This window comes from Silene latifolia, chromosome 11 (genome assembly GCF_048544455.1).
Source record: "Silene latifolia isolate original U9 population chromosome 11, ASM4854445v1, whole genome shotgun sequence".
Classification (NCBI taxonomy): domain Eukaryota; kingdom Viridiplantae; phylum Streptophyta; class Magnoliopsida; order Caryophyllales; family Caryophyllaceae; genus Silene; species Silene latifolia.
Window position 1 is genome coordinate 200,840,780 of NC_133536.1, and position 20,561 is coordinate 200,861,340.

Below are 20,561 nucleotides of genomic sequence, written 5' to 3' on the forward strand. Positions count from 1 at the left end.
GGTCACTTTCGGACTGAGTCATTTTTGGTCGGGTCACTTCGGATCGGGTCAATCTGGGTCGTTTGGGTAATTTCGGGTCATGATTTTGCCTTAATTAAGCCATTTTGTGTCATTTTAGGTCATTCGGTCCATTTTGGGTCACTTAAATTGGGTCACTTTGAGCGGATCATTTTCGGGTATGTCGGGTCACTTTTGGGTGATGTATTTTGAGTCATTTTCAGGTCTTGGGTCAGCCTTATCGAATCGAGTCAACTTTGCCAAGTCTGGTTAGATGTGACCATTTGTAACCATAAAAATTACTCCCTCCAATTCACAATAAACCTCTCATTTCATTTTGGCACAAAAATTAAGGAAACACACTACCTCGCCATATAATTAAATTTGGACCACACAAATACACTACCCCGCCATACAATTAAATTTGAACCACACAAACACTTACCAAAAAAGGAAATAGGAAAGTTATTGTGAATAATCGAAAAAGGAAATAGGGAGGTTTATTGTGAATTGGAGGGATTATTACATTAGTCTGAAAGCTTCAAGCAGAATAACCCGTCTGGAACTATGTTATTCCGACACTTCTAATTTCCTTGCGTACCCGTGTCCGACACTCGACACTCGGACATGAGTATGACACTTAGACACTTCATTTTAGACCAAAATGTGCATTATTTTCAAAAAAAAATAGCCGAGTCCGACACTTGGACACACACCCGTGTCGGATACTTCTAAATGAGTTTGAGTAGTATAGGTCTGAAATGCTGTAATATTTTGCGGAAAGAAAAAGCGGTGAATAATATGATTAGACCACGTGTGCAGTAGCAAATGGGTAGATGCAGTGTTTGTGATGGTAGATTGGTAGCATGCCATATGAGGCTTTTGTCGTTCTCTCATAATAATGGATGGTGAATTGGTGGACGGTGGACCTCTTCAACACGTCCTTGTTCTCATCCACTATTCAACATTATTTCATCATTTCAACTTCCACACTTGTCTCCCAAGTTTATATTCTCATGCACTTTTTTTTTTTTTTCACCAAACTAAGGTGTCTGTTTGATCTTATTTATATAAAAAAAATTCTTTTAAAAACGAATTTTTTTACTCCTTCCTAATAGAATTGGTAATGAATTGAAAATATTATTTCAGTTGATTCAATATGTATGTTTACAGAATGTGTGCTCCTAATTTATACAAGAGATAAAGTTAAGATAAGCAATATTCACAGATAAGCTATACAAGGAAAATATAGATATTTTCCTATCATTTGCCGGAAATAGGAAGATATGAAGATCATGCAGGCAACAGCTCTTTTGTGCATGATTTGAGCAACGGCTCTCTTATTACCCCCCTCAAGTTGGTGCGTGTAGGTCCGTAACGCCCAACTTGGATAAAAGTTCTTCAAATGGAGTGCGTGCGAGAGCTTTCGTTAGGATATCAGCAAGTTGACTCTTGGTAGGTATATAACCTGTGATGATGGCGCCTTTTTGGACCTCGTCGCGAACAAAGTGACAATCGACCTCTATATGTTTAGTCCTTGCATGAAAAACGGGATTTCGAGCAATGTGTAGAGCGGATTGATTGTCACAAAGGAGAGTAATGGGCTTTGTTTGTGGTATGCCAAGAAACGCGATAAGCCCTTTGAGCCATTTGAGCTCACAAGTAGTGTAGGCCATAGCTCTATATTCAGCTTCTGTGGAGGATAATGAGACGGTTGTTTGTTTTTTCGTTTTCCACGAAATAGGTGAGGAGCCGAGATAAATTAAGTATCCCGTGAGAGACCGACGAGTAGTTGGACATGTAGCATAATCAGAGTCGCAATATGCATTAAGAGATAAATTAGAGTCGGATTTTAGTAGAATACCTTGCCCTGGGGAATTTTTAAGATACCGTACTACTTGTAGTGCGGCATTCCAATGTTCGGTGGTAGGAGCATGCATAAACTGAGCCAACGTGTGAACCGAGTAAGTGAGTTCCGGGCGAGTGATGATAAGATAGACAAGGCGGCCAACCAATCGACGGTATGGTTGCGGATCTTTAAGCAATGGCGCGGTAGAGAGACCCAATTGGTGGTTAGGTTCCATGGGAATGGGTTTGGGCCGAGAACCGAGGAGACCTGCTTCACTAATAATGTCCAAAGCGTATTTTCGTTGTGAGACGAACAGGCCGGTGGGGTTGCGAGCGATTTCGAGACCAAGGAAGTAATTGAGGTTGCCAAGGTCTTTCATGTGAAAACAGGTACATAAGTATTGTTTGAACTTTGTAATCATCGCGAGATCATTACCGCAAATTACGAGATCGTCCACGTAGACCAAGACGTGAACTTCGGTGGTCGTGGTAGAGATAGAAAACAACGAATGGTCATATGGGCAATGCTTGAAGCCATAAGTGGTGAGGGCAGCGGCGAGTTTGGCGTACCAACACCGAGGTGCTTGCTTAAGACCATATAAAGATTTTTGGAGACGGCATACCTTCCCGGTAGTAGAGGAACTGAAGCCCGACGGTGGTCGCATATACACCTCTTCTGCCAAATCGCCGTGTAGAAAAGCATTATGGACATCCATTTGATGAAGTGTCCATTGCTTGGCGGCAGCAATGGCAAGTAAGGTACGGACCGTAACAAGTTTTACGGTAGGAGCGAAAGTCTCGTTGTAGTCGACGCCTTCGACTTGACGATTACCCATGACTACAAGGCGGGCCTTGTAGCGTTCAATACTTCCGTCGGCATTGTATTTGATTTTGTATACCCATTATTTAGAGCCGATCGCCTTTTTATTGGGTGGTAAATCCTCGAGAGTCCAAGTATTGTTTTTCTCAAGAGCACTGATCTCGAGTTGCATAGCGGTCTTCCAGTTCTCGTCCTGCATAGCTTCATTAAAACTCCGAGGCTCGTGACTTTTAGTCACGGCCGACAAAAAAACTTGATGGTGAGGGGCAAAACGGTCGCAATTAACATAGTTTGCAATAGGATAGCGAGTACCTGAGACCGGGGATGTGGCGGTGAGCACGTGTGTTGAGGGACGAGTGGTTTTGACAACAAAATCTTTAAGGTTCGAATTCGGGAACTTTGTTCGATGCCCGCGACCCATGGTGTCGGGATTGGGGGGAACTGTGTGGGTGTTTGGTTCGGTAGAAACATCCGGTGTGGATGTGGGTTCGGTGGTTGGTGCGATGGGAGTCTCAGTGGAGGATGATGGAGTCTCGGTGCTCACGGAAGGAGTCTCGGTGGAGGATTGCGTGGATGGTGTGCTCTCACTAGAGATCATTGTTGATTGATTAACAACAAGAACGTCATCGAGAGTTGAGGTTTCGTTTAAAAATTCGTGAGAATCGGTGTCGTGAAGATGGATAGATTGATAAGGAAAGTTTTCCTCCATAAAAACAACGTCTCTTGAGTCAAAATATGTTCCCGTGTCAAGATCATAGAGACGCCAACCCTTCTTACCAAAGGGGTACCCAATAAATACGCATTTACGACTACGTGATGCAAATTTATCATGACTTCGGTTAATTGTCTTGGCATAGCAGAGACAACCGAAAATGCGCATATGGTCCATTGGTGGAGGGGAGTTAAATAAGAGTTCGTAGGGGGTTTTGCCGTTTAGAAGATTTGACGGAGTCCGATTTATTAAATAAACGGCTGTTAGAACGCATTCGCCCCAAAAGAAAATAGGTAAAGAGGCTTGAAATAAGAGAGCACGAGCCACATTTAAAATATGACGGTGCTTCCGTTCAACACGCCCGTTTTGTTGAGGGGTGTCAACATTTGATGTTTGAAAAAGAACCCCATTTTTAGCGAAGAAATTTTGAAGACAAGAAAATTCAGTTCCGTTGTCGGTGCGTAAACATTTAATTTTCTTGCTAAACTGACGGTCTATCATGGCGAAAAAATTAATTATTTTTTGACGAGTTTCACTTTTACGACGTAATAAATAAACTCAAGTAGACCGTGAAAAATCATCTACTATAGTTAAAAAAAACGTAGAGCCACATGACCCATTTTCGGAGTACGGACCCCAAAGGTCACAATGAATTAAATCAAAAATAGAAATAGCATTATTCGTACTTAAAGGAAAAGAAGCCCGTGTTTGTTTTGCTCGAAGGCAAATTTCACAAGTTTTACTATGAAAAGAGGAAATAGTACGAGAATTATTAATAGACGACGGTAAAAAACGAGTTATTTCGGTGGAGGGATGACCCAACCTCCTATGCCAAAGTTCGTTGGCATCGACAGAGCTCACCATAAAAGTGTTAGCTTCATGGTTTCGAACCTCCTTCAAATAGTATAGTCTCTCGCGTTGCTCACCCGCACCAATCACTAGTCTCGAGGAACGGTCCTGAATTAAACATAATTTTTGAGAGAATTGTATAGTTAGACTATCATCAAGAAGTAAGCTAGAGACGGAAATTAAATGACAATGTAAATTTGCGGCAAAAAGAACATTTTTTAAAATAAGGCGTGGTGAGAGCACAATGTCTCCGCATTGTGTAGCGCGAGTTCGATCTCCATTTAGTAAACCTACGGATAACGGAGAAATAGCGCGTATATTAATAAAATGAGAAAGGCATCCCGACATGTGATGGGATGCCCCTGTGTCAATTATCCAAGAAGAGATAGGAACGATACCGTTAAGTTGCTCGGGCATTGCGGCTGATTTGTGCGACTGTAAGAGCTTGGAGAGAACAGCCAGCTCCTCCGGATTGAGTGAATTTAAATCAACGTTATCAAAGTAGGTGACGGGCGATGAACTCGACGCCCCCTGACTTACCATATGAGCCCGAGGAGGATTGGACTGGCGTTTGTTCTTAAACAGTTCATCCGGGATAAAAATAGCCTGACTGAGATCAGTGGCGTCGGGAGGAATAATTATACGGTCGCGGGGTCTGTTCCCCCACCAATCCGGGAATTTTCCCGTAACCCGAAAGCAAGTTTTAAAATTATGGCCGGGTCGTTTGCAAGCAAGACAGGTAGGTTTCGGGACTGACGGAGGCAGATTATCAACCTGAGTGTTGGGATTAGGACCCCTGTTTTCAGTCAGACCCCCCCTGTATTCCTGCTCCCATAGTTGGTTACAGTCGTGGCATAGGCCATAGGTTCTGGGCGTGAGTCAGGGGTCGGGTTATCAAGAGTATGACGCATACCTTCCTCATGTTGTAGACGGTTGTAAATCTGATTTAAAGAGGGTAAGGGATCAGTTCCTAAAATATGGGAGCGAAGAACACCATACCTCGCATCAAGACCCATTAAGAAGGAGCGGACCCGTTTCTTATCCCGACGGCGTTCCAAATGTTTCAGCAGATTGCACGAACACGGGTTGCAGTGACAATCAGGCAAGGCATCGCTTTCCAAGAGATCGTCCCACAATTTTTTGATACGACCGTAGTAGGCCATAATCGACTCCGTCGGACCCTGCTTACAAGCAATAATATCACTTTCTAATTGAAAAATGTGAGCGTCATTTACCAGTGTAAAGCGTTGTTTGATATCATTCCAAAGTTGAGTTGCTTCTTCCGGCAGAGTGATGGAGGTGCGTAAATCCGGAATAATGGAATTGTAAATCCACGCAGACACCAAAGCATTTGCGGAGCGCCAGGATTTGTATTCAGGGTCCGATGGTGGTGGCTTGGAGATGGTGCCGTCGATATAATCGAGTTTCCCTTTTGCGAGAAGGGCCAATCGAAAAGTTCGATACCATTCATCATAATTCTTTCTGGTCAGAAACGTTTGAGTGATGTTTGCTCCGGGGTTTTCGACCGGAACAATCGAGAAGTAAGTTGTTGATTTTGATTCGGATTTCGATTCGTGAGGAATTTCGTGATTTGTCATCGTGAAAGAAGAAGAACAGAACGGTGTTTACGAGGGATTAGGATCGAGTAAACCTAAAACCTGATACCATAATAGAATTGGTAATGAATTGAGAATATTATTTTAGTTGATTCAATATGTATGTTTACAGAATGTGTGCTCCTAATTTATACAAGAGATAAAGCTAAGATAAGCAATATTCACAGATAAGCTATACAAGGAAAATATAGATATTTTCCTATCATTTACCGGAAATAGGAAGATATGAAGATCATGCAGGCAACAGCTCTTTTGTGCATGATTTGAGCAACGACTCTCTTATTACTTCCATACCAGACAAATGGTAACATTGATCGTTTTGCCACTATTTATAGTCGTAGGGAATCTTTGATATTATTCTTAATCTATAAGACAAAATATAGTCATGTGAGATCTTGTTTGATTTATCGTCATGAATGTTATAAGAATACCAAATTTTTATAATTTTAATAATGTGTAACAAATGATATTTACCTTGCAAAACGTGTCTCGATAAATGTGAAAAAGTCAATGTTACCATTGGTGTTGTATAGAGGGAGTATAAATTATTTTTCGAAAAAAATGTGATGATTTGGCTTAATTTAAAAAAAAAAAAAACTATTTTTCGTTTTGTTTAATATGTTTGGCCAAATTTTTTAATAACTTGTGATGGGGCATATTTTGCACCCGCTGACCGAGTCAACACATTGAGCAAGGTCAAAGATATCCACAAGCAAGTCAACGACTTAGACACCCTAGCGCAAGCGCGGCTGTCGGCTGTCTCTTGGTCCCTACTGGGACAACTAGCCACCGGGCACACATCCGCGAACTCATATCCAAGACCCCTCGGCGGCGAGTCAACAGGGCCCGCCGGCCTGCCATGGGTCCCTCGGCCGAGGGTAGATAAGTCTTTCCACCTGCTAGCCACTTGGCCACTTGGCCACTACGTGACAAAAGGTGAAAGTCTATAAATACTCCTCAACTCTCATTGAGGAGAGAATATACACAATTTAACCTAAGAATCACTATTCATCTGGTAATATCTTCCTTATCTCTCTACAAAATATACTTCGCCAAGTAACAACAACTTAATCCTCTTAAGTTTACTGACTTGAGCGTCGGAGTGAGTTCGCTCGGCGCAAAGCCGAGCCCTCAGTTTGTTCATTGTTTCAGGCGACCGAAAGGAGGATTCAATCAAAGACGTCATTCTACAAGCACGGGTGGTAACAAGAAACTGCTCTGGAATTACACCCGGAACAATTGGCGCCGTCTGTGGGGAACAGATACTAGAAGCTAGTCACATTCATTCCCAAACAAAAAAAAAAACAACACAAAACAAAAACCCACCCAAAAAGCTAAGAAGATGTCGAAACAACCAGAGAAGGTGCTGGTGGAAAATGAATTCTACCAAGACGACACATTCCACAACTCAGAAATCGGGCAGTCCCCCACCGGCCGTATCACTGATACGACGAACGGGATGCCAAAGGAACAAGATACACCGCTGCCCGCCGACCAGGTCACCATCATGGGACATGTGGTTGATGCGAAAAAATCGAAGCTACTCCTGGACATAATTGGTAGTACGCCGACTCACACTGTCACACTGACAAGAGCGGCGGAACCCGTCCAGGAGACCAGGGCCCAAAATGTGACTCCGAGAAACTTGAACGGAGCACTAGGGGAAGCTGACCCTGTCAAGACGTCGGGGGAGCCCAGAGTGCTAGTGGTAGACCTGAGTCCTTCCCGCACTCGCGGGAGGACGGCGTCGCCGCAGCACCGACGAGGCATGCCCCAGAGGAGTGAAAGAAGTCCGACTCACCAGAGTCGGAGAAGAAGCCCGACTCACCAGAGTCGGAGAGGAAGCCCTTCCCGCCACGGGGAGAGGAGCCGGACTAGGGATGCGAGGAGCCGATCGCCGCGTGTCGTTCGACACGTGGTCAGACAGCCCCTCAGCGCCTACGTCCTAGAGACCCCGGTGCCGACTAAGCTGAAGTTACCTCCCATAGCATACAAAGGAGAAGGTGACCCAACCGACCACGCCGAGGCTTTCGAGTCTTACATGTAGGTATGGGAGCAACCCGATGAGGTTTGGTGCCGAGTCTTCCCAACGACACTGCATGGGATGGCACCAAGTTGGTACAAGGGGCTACCCGATGGGTCGGTATACTGTTACGCCGACCTAAGGGACATATTTTTAGCCCAATATTCTTGCAATAAGAGGAGGGCCGTCGAGACATCGGACCTCCTGACTATCAGGCAGGAGGGAGGCGAGTCTCTCCGAAGTTATGTGAAGAGGTTCGACGCCAAGGTTCGGCGATTCGTGAGCGAATAATGAATCGCGGCCTTCGCCTCGATGAAAGGCCTCCCGAGAGGAGACTTAAAAAATGAGCTCATCAAGTGCGGCGGCCTGAACCTGGAGTCCGCCAGGATGATGGCCGACCAAGCCATAAAGGCGGAGGACTACCACAAAACCTGGGTAGGCCCCAGCGAGGCCGGGCACTCAGAGAACAAGAACCGCCGGGAGGACATCCCGGATGAAAGACGCCGTGACAATAATAGGTCACGGTCTGACAGGTCCGCCAGAAAACAGAACTCGGCGGGCGCCGGGGGGAGTTCAGGACCGTACTACCAGAAGCGGTACAATGATCACACCCCCCTGGTTGTATCGGCCGCCGAGGTCTTCGCCCTGAGCAAGAACGAGGGCCAGAAGTGGGAAAGGCCCCCCAGGCCGAAGGGGGACGGTGACACGAGCCAGTACTGTGAGTACCACGGCCACACCGGTCACCTTACTGACAATTGCCGGCATCTGAAGAATGCCATTGAAGAGCTGATCCGGAAGGGGAGCCTCGGCAAGTATGTTGCCAAAAGCCAAAAGACTGATGCCGGCGGTTCAAATAAGAAATCCGTCTTTGAACGGATAGGAGTGATCCATGTTGTCATCGGGGGCAACGAGAACGCTGGGTCCGCTCATGGGCACAAACGGCACCTGAACGAGCTGTATCAGGCCATCAACTTTGTGCCCAAAACAGCGATCCCCGCTTCCAACGTCCCCGATATGACTATTGGGAAGAAGGACTACGAGGGAGTCATCGCCCCTCACAGCGACCCACTTGTAGTCCACTTGGACATATCCAACCACCTGGTCAAGAGGTGCCTGATTGACACGGCGCCTACACGAACATCATGTTCGGGAGTGCTTTCTCAACCTCGGTCGAAGGTTGAAGACTTGAGCCCCGCACCAATCCGTTGTACGATTTTTCCGGGCCGCCTGGTACCCCTGGGGTCGATCAGACTGCCAGTGATGTTCGGCGAGGGGGATGCGGCTAAGAATATCCTAGCTGAGTTCGTGGTCATTGACGGCTCGTCCGCCTACAACGTTCTCATAGGCCGAGTCACTCTGAGCGAGGCCGACGCAGTGATGTCCATCCGGGCCCTGACACTGATTTATGTCTCGGACCGGGGGGAAGCGCATAAGCTCGTCTCCAAGGACGAGAAGGACGAGGTGGTCAACATCCAGATATCTGCCAGAGGGTGCAGCATGCAATCCCTTAAAGTGGCAAAGAAGTCAGAGAAGGGGAAAAGCCCATCCTTACAACAGGAGGGCGACCTCATGGATGCAACTGACGGCTAACTGGGAAGGCCCCTACAAAGTGGTTGAAGAAATGAGGCTGGGTACACACTGGCTGACAGACATGGAGGGTGTGCCTTTGATGAGCCATTAGAACACTGACAATCTCAGGAAATACTTTGTATAGCGGCGGAGGTGCCCAAGACAACTGTGGGCACCCCGACACATGTTTATATCTAATGAAGAATCGTCCAAGTTATCCATCAAAGTGTTCATTTCCCCCCATAGTCACTATCAAGAAGTAGACGCCACGGCAGTCACCCCAAGAGGTAGACGCCACGGCAGTCACTATCAAGAAGTAGACGCCACGGCAGTCACCCCAAGAGGTAGACGCCACGGCAGTCACTATCAAGAAGTAGACGCCACGGCAGTCACCCCAAGAGGTAGACGCCACGGCAGTCACTATCAAGAGGTAGACGCCACGGCAGTCACTATCAAGAAGTAGACGCCACGGCAGTCACCCCAAGAGGTAGACGCCACGGCAGTCACTATCAAGAAGTAGACGCCACGGCAGTCACCCCAAGAGGTAGAAGTCACGGCAGTCACTATCAAGAAGTAGACGCCACGGCAGTCACCCCAAGAGGTAGACGCCACGGCAGTCACTATCAAGAAGTAGACGCCACGGCAGTCACCCCAAGAGGTAGACGCCACGGCAGTCACTATCAGGAAGCAGACGTCACGGCAATCACTACCAGGAGGTAGACGCCACGGTACGCTAACATACGCTGTCGCGCCGTAACCTCTAGTCGCCTCTGTCAACCGAAGGCGTGACAGAGGACACAACGGTCGATACGCTAACATGTTCACAACGGCGGTTGGGAAGCGCAATTCCGACGCCTCGGCTAGACCGAGAGTGAAAGAGGAAGCGACCAACATGCTAACATGTTCAATAAAAAGACGTTAAACATAGTTGAGATGCGCATTCTAGCTGCCTCGGCCAAGCCGAAGGTAAAAATGAAAAAAAAAGCTCTCAACTAATAACGCAAGAAGACAAGAAAAGACCTCGGCCGAGCCAGAGGCAAAATAAGCAAACTCTTATTAAAAATGATAACAGGTTACAAATGAGAAGAATACAGACGACGGCCGTCCCCATAGGGATAAGCCAAAACGCAGCCTACCAAAGTTTTACAAAAACAAGGAAAAGAAAAGCAAAAGGTTACAGACATATCATTTGAAGCGCCAAAAGATGGCAGGGAGGAAAGGCTTAATAATTGGCTCCCGAACAGCTGAAGCTATCCGAGACGCTGGGTGAGCCTGGTGACGACCGCCCGTCTCCCTATGCCTGTTCTTTGCTTGCCATCGGCGAGCGTTAGCGGCATCATATTTGATGGGCGACCCGTGTCTTGGCGATCTCGGCTTTCTCGGCGGCCTCGGCCTCGGCTTTCTTGGCAGCCTCAACCTCAGCAGCCTCAGCTGCCTTTATCCTCTCGGCTTCCTCCTTGGCCGCCTTAGTCTTCTCAGCAAGGGCTGCCTTCTCCGCGGCCACCTCTTCCTCCTTCTTCACCCTTACCTCCTCCTTGGCCTTCTCCTCCGCGGCTTTCTCCTTAGCTTCGAGCTTGTCATCAAACAGCTCATCAAATTTGTCCCACGGAAAGGAACCATCAAGAGGGAAGAGCTCCCCAATCACTTCCCTGACAGCTTCTTCGGCCAGGTCCCGGTATTGGGCGCACATGTTAGGGAGGATAACGGTTTGGAGCGTCTCAATGTCCTCCTCCCTTTGGGCGATGATAGCATCCTTGTTCCGAACCACCTTCCCCGGGCCTCGAAACATGCCCCTCCATTCGTCCCTCTCGCTTAGCATAAAGGTCGGCGTGCTTCGAACTTGGTCACGCCCCTCCGGCGGCTTAGCGGCTTCGGCCCGCCGGCCTCGGCCTTGGCTCTCTCGGCGAGGACTTCCTTTCGGCGTCCTCCCCGAGTTTCCTCTCAAGACGGACGCCTCCTCGGCCTCGGCCCTGCCCTCTCGGCTTCTTTGTTCGCGGCGTCGAGTTCAAGCCGAGCCGCTCGAGCGTGGGCGGCTTCAAAGAATGGCCTTCTCTTGCTCCACAATAAGAGCACCGGCCGTATCAGCCCACTTTGACAGCAACCTGGCTAAACTTAGGCCCTCCGACTTAATCTGTAAGGGGGAAGGCTGAGGGAGGGAGGTGACAACGGTGGCATCATGACCACTTGCCTGCGCAGTTTTCTTCTCGGCACGCCGTTCAATAGTGTGACCGGTAGACGGCAGCGGTTGATCTACAAAAAATTCAATTAAAGCATCCGTGTCAACATACATGGACATACCAGAGAGCCTGTCATCAGGAACGCCTAATGAACCGGCTAAGTCTGAGCCACAGGATAGATTTGTACCATGCTTGGCCTTCTTGGGCGGAGGACGCATTTCCTTGCCGGCAGCAGTAGCAGCAGTAGCAGCACAAGCATTAGCGGCAGGGGTAGGCTCTTTCCTCTTACGGACAAGGGGAGATCCCTCCGCATCGGCGTCCCCCCCATTGGTAATGTCAACGATCACCACCGTCTCTTTCTGGACTGAAGGGATGGGAGGTGGAACTGATGTCGACGCCGTCGCCGCCGAGGACTTTGTTTTCCGCGTTCGGCGCGGCGTGTTACTAGCAACCTTCGCCTGGGCCGCCTCCACATTCAAGCCTTTCAGCTGCTGATCCATGAGATCATTCGGCGACGTTCTGCGATCACGGGCTAGAGCCTTAGGATGCAAATCAGCAACGGTCTTGTCCTTGGCAAGCCCCATTCTCCGGAGGATATCCTCAGACAGGTCCGGTCCAAAGTGGTCTGCAAAGGAAACAAAGCAAGAGTTAAGTAGAAGAAATAAATCGAAGTTCAAGAAACAGAAACATTGAGAGCAGAGATGGGCCTCACACCGACCCCACTCACCCTGTGCTAGGGTCGGTATGAGGCCGACATGGCAGAGCAGCTCATCCTGAAGAATGATCTGTGTCGGGGGAATCCATCTCTTCGGCACCCCATTCTTCTCCGCCTCAAAAAGCCTCATCGCCAGCTTCTCATCCGCATTAAGAGGGACCTTGCTGGCGTCCATCTTAAGCTTATTCCGGGTGACCCATTTGTCATGCTCCGCCTTAGTCTCGCACCGCAAATTAACTTGTCTTTGGAAGGACCGGGCAGAGATAGTCATCCGGCACCTCAATGTACACCCACCGATCTTTCCAGTCCTTGCAGGAGGAAAGCTTATCAACGGAGACGTAACCCGGCTCCATTTGCACGCTGTACCATCCGACGCGACCAGGAAACGACGGCCGAAGGTGGTGAAGCCGACGGAATAAATTAACCGTTGGGACCTCCCCTTGAAGAGACAGAGCCGGACAAAGCCGACTATGGTCCTAATAGCCAACGGGTGCGGTGCAGGCCACGGCGACGTTCATGGCTCTAATGATGGCCATAACGTATTCATTCAAAAAACCGGAGCCCGTACTCCAGTGCCGGATGTATACGCCGGTGCAACCCGGGAGGGCAACAGACGGCCCGACCCTCCTCGGGGATAACAATTTTGTACCCCACTGCCGAAATAGAAATGGCCCTCGAAAAGTGTTTCGCGGAACAATCGGCGAACTTATGGGTCCAAGCTCGGTCGGGCGGACCTTACAGCGTCGCCGTGATCCATGATGTCTTGCCTCCCCTCATTAGGACGAGCCCTTTCAGCATAATCATCGTCATCATCAACATCATCATCATCCTCCCAACCCTCCAAAGCTTTCAGATCAACTTCGGGAGAAGGAGACCTAGGGCCCCCAGACCTTATCGGGATGGCGTCTAGTATCTCCTCCTCATCAAGACGCGACGGGGAACCCCTCGGCGCACGGTTACTAGGTACGGCATCAGCAGAAGACATGATAGCAACAATTACTTAACAAAATAAGAGATTGAGAAAAATTTGTTTGTTTACCTTGAAGAAAAGCACTAGCCGAAGTAGACTCTGAAGATTAGAAGAGAAAGAAGCCCTTGAAAGTTTAGAGAGAAGAAAATTTTAGAGAAAATGAAATTGGTGGCCAATTTCAGGGACTAACTGCCCTATTTATAGGGGAAAGCCCATGAAGAAGGACCAATCGGGGCACACGACCCATGAAACGTCGACCAATCGGCGAACAGACACGTGTCAGACATGCAACCACGGAATGTCAATCGTTGCAACAGTTGAACGTCAATCAATGCAACAGTGACCAACCGTCTTCAACACGCCCCTTCATATCTCTCTGCCTATTCATCTTCCTCAACAAATTCCTAAGTATCTGTTCTCCCGCCGCCACATGATTAACCAAGCTAGGTAGCACGGCCGGGGGCAATCGAAAACAACCGGCACTCTCAACCCTGGTCTCGGCCAGCGTCACTCTCTTTTCCACATCAGATGCCCTTTACACATCCATGTGGAGGGGGGATATAGTACGGCCTATGCAGAACCAAGCCGAGGTAGAAGAGGCCGAGAAAGAAAATTTTTACTTACGCAGAATATACGCTCAACATACATCGGAGCCCATACCACGGCATAGACTACGCTGGGGGCAAATTGATGGGGCATATTCTGCACCCGCTGACCGAGTCAACACATTGAGCAAGGTCAAAGATATCCACAAGCAAGTCAACGACTTAGACAAACCCTAATCGACGCACTGTCGGCTGTCTCTTGGGTCCCTACTGGGACAACTAGCCCGGGCACACATCCGCGAACTCATATCCAAGACCCCTCGGCGGCGAGTCAACAGGGCCCGCCGGCCTGCCATGGGTCCCTCGGCCGAGGGTAGATAAGTCTTTCCACCTGCTAGCCACTTGGCCACTTGGCCACTACGTGACAAAAGGTGAAAGTCTATAAATACTCCTCAACTCTCATTGAGGAGAGAATATACACAATTTAACCTAAGAATCACTATTCATCTGGTAATATCTTCCTTATCTCTCTACAAAATATACTTCGCCAAGTAACAACAACTTAATCCTCTTAAGTTTACTGACTTGAGCGTCGGAGTGAGTTCGCTCGGCGCAAAGCCGAGCCCTCAGTTTGTTCATTGTTTCAGGAGACCGAAAGGAGGATTCAATCAAAGACGTCATTCTACAAGCACGGGTGGTAACAAGAAACTGCTCTGGAATTACACCCGGAACAACTTGATTTAACTTGATTTTGACATGTGATAGACTCTTGTGTAATCAAAAGTAGAAGTAGAAACACCAATTTGCCAGTTCTACTTCTTGGGGATGTAGTTATTTGTTTTTAACTTTTTTAAAGTAGTTTTAAACTCTCTAAAAAATGGTGTTTGACCTAACTATTACTTTTTCAATTACAAGAGCACTTGTAAAGCTAGGTCAAACAGCCTATAATTCTCATTTCATACTGGCTATTTCGTTGAAGGCTTTAAAAGGGAGATATCGTAACACCCGTGAAAATTCACGGGGTTGTTTTATATTTTAAGAAATTATATTTATTTATTAAATTTTGAAAATGTATTTTACTCCATATATTTATTTAATCGTTATAATAGTTGATACATCAATATATATACGGAGTCCATAGTTGATGATTTATCATTTTTGTTCATCAATATATTTCATATAGCTAAAAGGCCTTGTTCATTTGGACTTAGGCAATGTTCTTTTGGACTGAAATTGTCTGAACTGAACTGAACTGAACTTAATGGAACTGAATTGAACTGAACTGAATTTAATAGAGCTAAACTGAAATAAAAATAAAAGATTATAATAATAATAAAACTAATACCAATAATAATAATAATAAATATTATAACTAGAGTAAAACGAGATGGTGATCCTTAATCAACCCAAAGTAGGCCCAAAAAAACACAGCAAAAAGGACAACAATTGCAAAGAAATTTAAGACCTTTGAAAATGACCCCAAAATTAACATAAAAAGAGATTTAAAACCGGGCTAGGAATAGGACGGTCCTGGAAACCGCTTGGCTTGTTATCGCCCTCGCATTAGCATGAGCATATGAAAAAGGGATGAAGAGCCACGACCCAAAACAAACCCAGTGAACAATCGACACGAAACAGGAGCAAAAATAAAAAAACGAACAGTCAGACGGACTGTTTAATCTTCATTGAAACAGGTTGTTTTCGTGTATTTGTATTGTTTTGGTTTTGGGTTGTTTTGTGAGGATTTATTTGAACATAAAATGAAAGATTAAAAGAAAACATTTCACTATGATCCCAGTTTTGCATTCAACAAACCCGTGTGAATGGACGTGAAATGAACAAGAAAAACATCTCACTATGAGCCCGATTTTGCATTCAACAAATACCGTTTGATGGGCGTGAGATAAACAAGATATGACTTAAACGAGATCACGAAGCAAGTTTAAGCCTAGGAGTAGTTTTGCCCGAGATCACGAAGCAAGGACTCAACTCCGCTCCAAAGCACTAAGCAAATGGAGGTTCTCTCACACTAAGCAAAGATAGGATTGTCCTAACACTAAGCAAAGGACTTTTTTTTTGGCAAGAGTAAATAAAGGTTCGACATTCTACATTCTCATGGCCTGGCGTGCCAGACCATGAGCTATCTGGTTAAGATATCTAGGAACAAAACTAAAGCTTACACAATGAAAATAAACACAAAGACATCGTAAATCATCAATCACGCTTTTAATGATGTGACTTTCCTTTTCTAACCCCGCTACCTGGTTAATCAGCTTAAGGCAATCCGTCACCACCTCCAGATGAAGTTCGCCTCTATTCCTGCCCATATTAGAACCTCTCGTACACCCACCGCTTCCGCCTGTAAAGCCGATTCGGCTTTCAATTTACTATAACCTCTAACAATCTCCATCCCCGAGCTGTCATAGACCACCCATCCACAAGCAGCATCAAGATTTTTTTTCCAGCTTGCGTCCACTTTCAACCTCGTACCCCTACATTGTCCCGGCTTTCCAATAACAAAAAAAGGATGTCCTTCGCGCAAAGCCCCCAAGTCACTCTCCAAAGCATTACACCCCAAACCATGAGTACTTTGTCTTTCTTTCCGTCGTTCCTCTTCCTGCTGAAAACCATTCAGACTAACCTCAATATTCATAGAAAGGAACCTGAAAAGTGACAAAGGATCCACTGTCATTTCCTTAAAGATGATATTATTCCGTAGTAGCCAGATTCCCCAAAGAATAGCCATGAATTTGAGAATCCTCTTCTCTCCCCCTTCCAGCTTTAAAAGAAAACGTATCCAACTGATTATCCAATCACCAATCTTAATTCTTGTAGCACTTTCACCTCTAATGCCCAGCTCCGAGCCTGCCCATATCCTAGCTGAGATGCTGCAGTCCCTAAATAGGTGCTCTAGAGTCTCCATGCATGAACCACAATCTGCACACATACTACACATAAAGTTTTCGCCAATTTTTCGTTTTTCAAACTCCTTACCTAGTTACCTACAGGCAATGTGTTCGTGATAATCTTCCATAAGTAGATTTTCCACATAGAAGGATATGGCAATCGCCAGAGTCTCACCCTACAGAAGTCTTTTCCATTCTCATTTATCCGCGACCTGTCCATCGCTGACCCTTTGGTTTCCAAATATTTTTCATGGATGATACCATACCCACTTTTAAAGTGTAGGTGCCATCCTCCGTAAATGGCCAGAACACTTCACCCTTAATCCGGGATCGAGCAACGGGTGATGCCAGAATTCTTTAGCAGAATCTTCTTTAAAAAGGAAGTTAACCAGGGACACATTTTATTTCCAATTTGAAGTATACTGATTCTTAACTAGCAAGTCTCCCAAGTGAAGAAATTGAGGTTCCTAAAGGCAATCCCTTGGCTCCGGCCACACGCCATTCACCCAGTTAGCAGTCCATATGTTAAGGTTCGACTCAATCCCTGGTTTCCACCCAACCTTTTCCATGATAAGTTCCAAACCATAGAGAACACTTCGCTCCCCCATGAAACCCCATTCGTATTTTTTGGGTACATCCCTGCCTTTATCTCAAATCCCCTGACCAATTTTTTTTGGAAAACCTTACTAAAGAAAGACTCCTCCACCGATACAAGTCTCCATCCATGTTTTACCAGAAGAGCCTTATTTAAGCGCTCCACATTTCTAATTCCTAGCCCTCCCCTGCACTTAGGTATGCTCAGAAAATTCTTACTACACCAGTGGATTTTCTAACCCAGATTACTCACAGCCCACCAAAATTGCGACAAGAGAGAGTTAATCCTCCTTGCCACACTTACCAGCACTAGTAGAAAAAGTCTCATTGACATCGGTTATTTTACCCCATTTACATCGCTTTTGTGGCGATGTTTCTGAGGGCGACGTATTTAGTATTTTTACATTAACATCGGTTTTAGAACCGATGTAAATAGTATACAATTAACATCGGTTATAGGTGAAAACCGATGTTAATTTGTTTCAATTACATCGGTTTCTAAGTAAAACCGATGTTAATAGCATCTAATTTACATCGTTTTTGGTGTAGAACCGATGTAAATATCAACTTATTTACATCATTTATTGACTAAACCGATGTAAATAGGTATTTTTATTATTTAAAAAAAATACATTTGAGGCGTTTTTAATGGGGAAAACGCTTCAAATGAGAGCTTCAATCAATTAAAAAAAATTACATTTCCAAAACCCATAATGTATAAATATACATTGTTTTGAAAATAAATATTCTTAGATTTACACATAAATAGATACCTGTAGAATACCTCTGACTAAATAATGACAATATTGATAGTAAGATACAAAATGAAAATTAAAAAACTAATATAATAGTGTAATACTCCTTGTTTGTTCCATATATTTGAGCTCCTTCTAACTACCAACATTGTGTCGAGTTTTCATCCTTAAATCTTCATGGCTTGGCGGCTTTACCACTTCTTGGCAGCTTTTACAAGCTACAAACCGACACACGCAATTTACCACTTCCGCCTTGACCAGGCATGCCATATCCTTCTCCCAACCCATCACCTGTATGGCAAATAAAGTGAAACTTAACACAACCTTCAACTCTTTAAGGCTTCAAACCAAAAAAAATCATAAAACAATGGGATTACATCAGTAGTAGATAATTAAGAGGAAAAAAAAAATAAAACCCAGTCTTTTGATAACAGGAGAGCTCATAAAAGACAAAAATCCCCTAACACAGGTTCACATTGCAACAAGATAGTGAACAAAAAATCCTGAGATTCATCCCAACAATTTAGTACCTGTAGGTACTAAATGAACCAGGGCAACTTCACAATTATAGCCTAGTATTAAAAAATGAACATTATAGAGATATGCTAACCTTGCAATAAGCGATGTTGCGGTTTCCTGTTTTTAGTACAGCTTCTAGAAGTTTCAAGAATAGTCTGCTGCTCCGTAGTTCGTCACATGCTACCTGTCATAGTAAAACAGAAGCACGATTACCAATTTTTTAAGGCAGACGACAACCTACATCAGCATCTAAATCTTCTACTCCGTATCTTAATCATGTAGTGACACTGTTATTATAAACTTCCATTTTGTGTACAGTTAGTTGATCGTTATTAGAAACTTGAAACTTCTATACCATCCACTCGAGCGTTTCTGAAGAAAAACTAGTCAAAACTGGCCTGACTCGAACTAGCCTACCCAAGATGACTTGATAATAGCACCTGAAACGGGCACACAGCCATGTGACCCTACCCGAAGTGAAAATCCCCATAAACAACCTGAAGGACCTGTTTGCCAAGTCTGCTAAATAGGTATGCTGATGATGTTCATTGTTCAGTACAGTTCATTAAAGTGTCGCTCTTTCTTTGTTGCAGGAAATTATATATCGTGACGCAAGAATTTTAATACAACTGGCAAAGTAGCGGAAGGAGGGAGGAGGGTCACTAATTCATCTAAGGTCTTAAAAAGGGGAAGGAGGGCAGTTACCTCTAATGTCTCAAAAGACTTCTTCAAGTACTTAACCTCGGACTCAAAATTGGCAATATACAACATTGCTTCGACCCTTTTGAATGCGAAAGGTATTTCAATCACTGCCTTCAGAAACTTCTCGGCATGTCCAAGCTTGACAGGTGAATCATCCTTATATTCCATCAGCTTGCGTTCTTCTTCCTTGGTAGGAGCCATCTTTAGCAAACTCTCCAGAAGCTCCGTTCCAAGTGTCTCTGCATTACCTGTACAAAACTAGTGCGTTATGACTTATGACTTACATGTCCTTCCCTGCCATACAAATACATATCTTATGACATTGTAATGGATTTCAAACCATGAGAGAAATTTAGAAAATTAAAATATAGATGCAATTATAGAAGGGGTGGCTAAATAATGTCTAAAATTGATGGTGGTGGCTAAATAATGTCTGACTTTGACCAATATTTCAATAGATAGCGATAACAACTTTTTGTAAGTGTTTATAAAGGACACTCGGGAATGCAGAAAAACAATCAGCTTTTTAGTACACTTTTTGAAGGAAAAAACACGATTATGACTAGATTTAGGACAAAAACATAAGCCAGATATTTATATAGGACACTCGGGAAATGATTCATACTGACCTTGAATTGTTGTTTCTTAAGGTTTTGGCATTGCCAAATGCTTCAAGAACCGGATTGGACTGTCACATGACCAAACAGGAATCAACTTGCTATTTCTTCTCTTTCTAGAAGACTAAAACAGAATAGATATCCAATATTAGACAAAACAGTGCAGCATTATTTTCAAACTGCATTTTTTCAACAAACTTAAGATGGAGAATACTTGAGAGAAGAATGAGGCCCACACTCATTTGAAAGTGTTTTTTGTGTTATTTCTTACCCAAAAATGGAATGTAGTGAATTAATTTAAAAGTCCAGAAAACGAAAATCTAGTGAATTAAAATGAATAGAGGGATTAATAATATTAATAGCATAACCTTGTCAGGGTGGCTGAATAAATACAATACTCGTATCACCTATAAAAAATCAGAGGTTAGAGCTCCTTACTTCGAGAACTTGTTGCTCAACTGTACGACCTTCCACACCAGTTCGTTCCCCAAGTATGCAAGATATCTCATAAGCATCTTTGTTGTCTCAGTCTTACCAGCACCACTTTTTTCACTAACCAGGATTGAATTACTCTTTCCTTCAGTAATCATCGCCCTTGTTGCAACAGATGTGTCAGCCATGGAAGAT

General features: G+C 45.0%; 4 protein-coding genes across 4 annotated transcripts; all 4 read right to left on the bottom strand.

Moving 5' to 3' along the window:
- Positions 1-2,747: 2,747 nt before the first annotated feature.
- Positions 2,748-3,554, bottom strand: LOC141614672 (uncharacterized). Its single transcript, XM_074433415.1, has one exon. It carries the CDS (start codon positions 3,552-3,554, stop codon positions 2,748-2,750), a length of 807 nt encoding a protein of 268 aa, XP_074289516.1.
- Positions 3,555-5,032: 1,478 nt separating this feature from the next.
- On the bottom strand, positions 5,033-5,824 carry LOC141614673 (uncharacterized). Its single transcript, XM_074433416.1, has one exon. The coding sequence runs from the start codon at positions 5,822-5,824 to the stop codon at positions 5,033-5,035; it is 792 nt and encodes a 263-aa protein (XP_074289517.1).
- Positions 5,825-16,128: 10,304 nt separating this feature from the next.
- On the bottom strand, positions 16,129-16,967 carry LOC141614674 (uncharacterized). The gene is made up of 2 exons (XM_074433417.1): positions 16,844-16,967; positions 16,129-16,778 (listed from the first exon to the last, which is right to left on the bottom strand). The coding sequence occupies exons 1-2, from the start codon at positions 16,965-16,967 to the stop codon at positions 16,129-16,131; spliced, it is 774 nt and encodes a 257-aa protein (XP_074289518.1).
- A 1,264-nt stretch (positions 16,968-18,231) lies between these two features.
- Positions 18,232-19,700, bottom strand: LOC141614675 (formin-like protein 1). Its single transcript, XM_074433419.1, has 3 exons — positions 19,321-19,700; positions 18,707-18,799; positions 18,232-18,387 (listed from the first exon to the last, which is right to left on the bottom strand). Exons 1-3 carry the CDS (start codon positions 19,516-19,518, stop codon positions 18,232-18,234), a joined length of 447 nt encoding a protein of 148 aa, XP_074289520.1. The 5' UTR covers positions 19,519-19,700.
- Between the last annotated feature and the right edge of the window lie 861 nt (positions 19,701-20,561).

Bases quoted from the DNA above. Each gene is read 5' to 3' on its own strand.
- LOC141614672 (XM_074433415.1), bottom strand. From the start codon at position 3,554: ATGGACCATATGCGCATTTTCGGTTGTCTCTGCTATGCCAAGACAATT.
- LOC141614673 (XM_074433416.1), bottom strand. From the start codon at position 5,824: ATGACAAATCACGAAATTCCTCACGAATCGAAATCCGAATCAAAATCA.
- LOC141614674 (XM_074433417.1), bottom strand. From the start codon at position 16,967: ATGGACAGGTCGCGGATAAATGAGAATGGAAAAGACTTCTGTAGGGTG. The intron at 16,779-16,843 runs GTAACTAGGTAA...GTATGTGTGCAG, and splicing joins CACGAACACATTGCCTGTAG to ATTGTGGTTCATGCATGGAG.
- LOC141614675 (XM_074433419.1), bottom strand. From the start codon at position 19,518: ATGGCTCCTACCAAGGAAGAAGAACGCAAGCTGATGGAATATAAGGAT. The intron at 18,800-19,320 runs GTAACTGCCCTC...TTACTATGACAG, and splicing joins AGTCTTTTGAGACATTAGAG to GTAGCATGTGACGAACTACG. The intron at 18,388-18,706 runs GTTAGCATATCT...TTTGCCATACAG, and splicing joins GCAACATCGCTTATTGCAAG to GTGATGGGTTGGGAGAAGGA.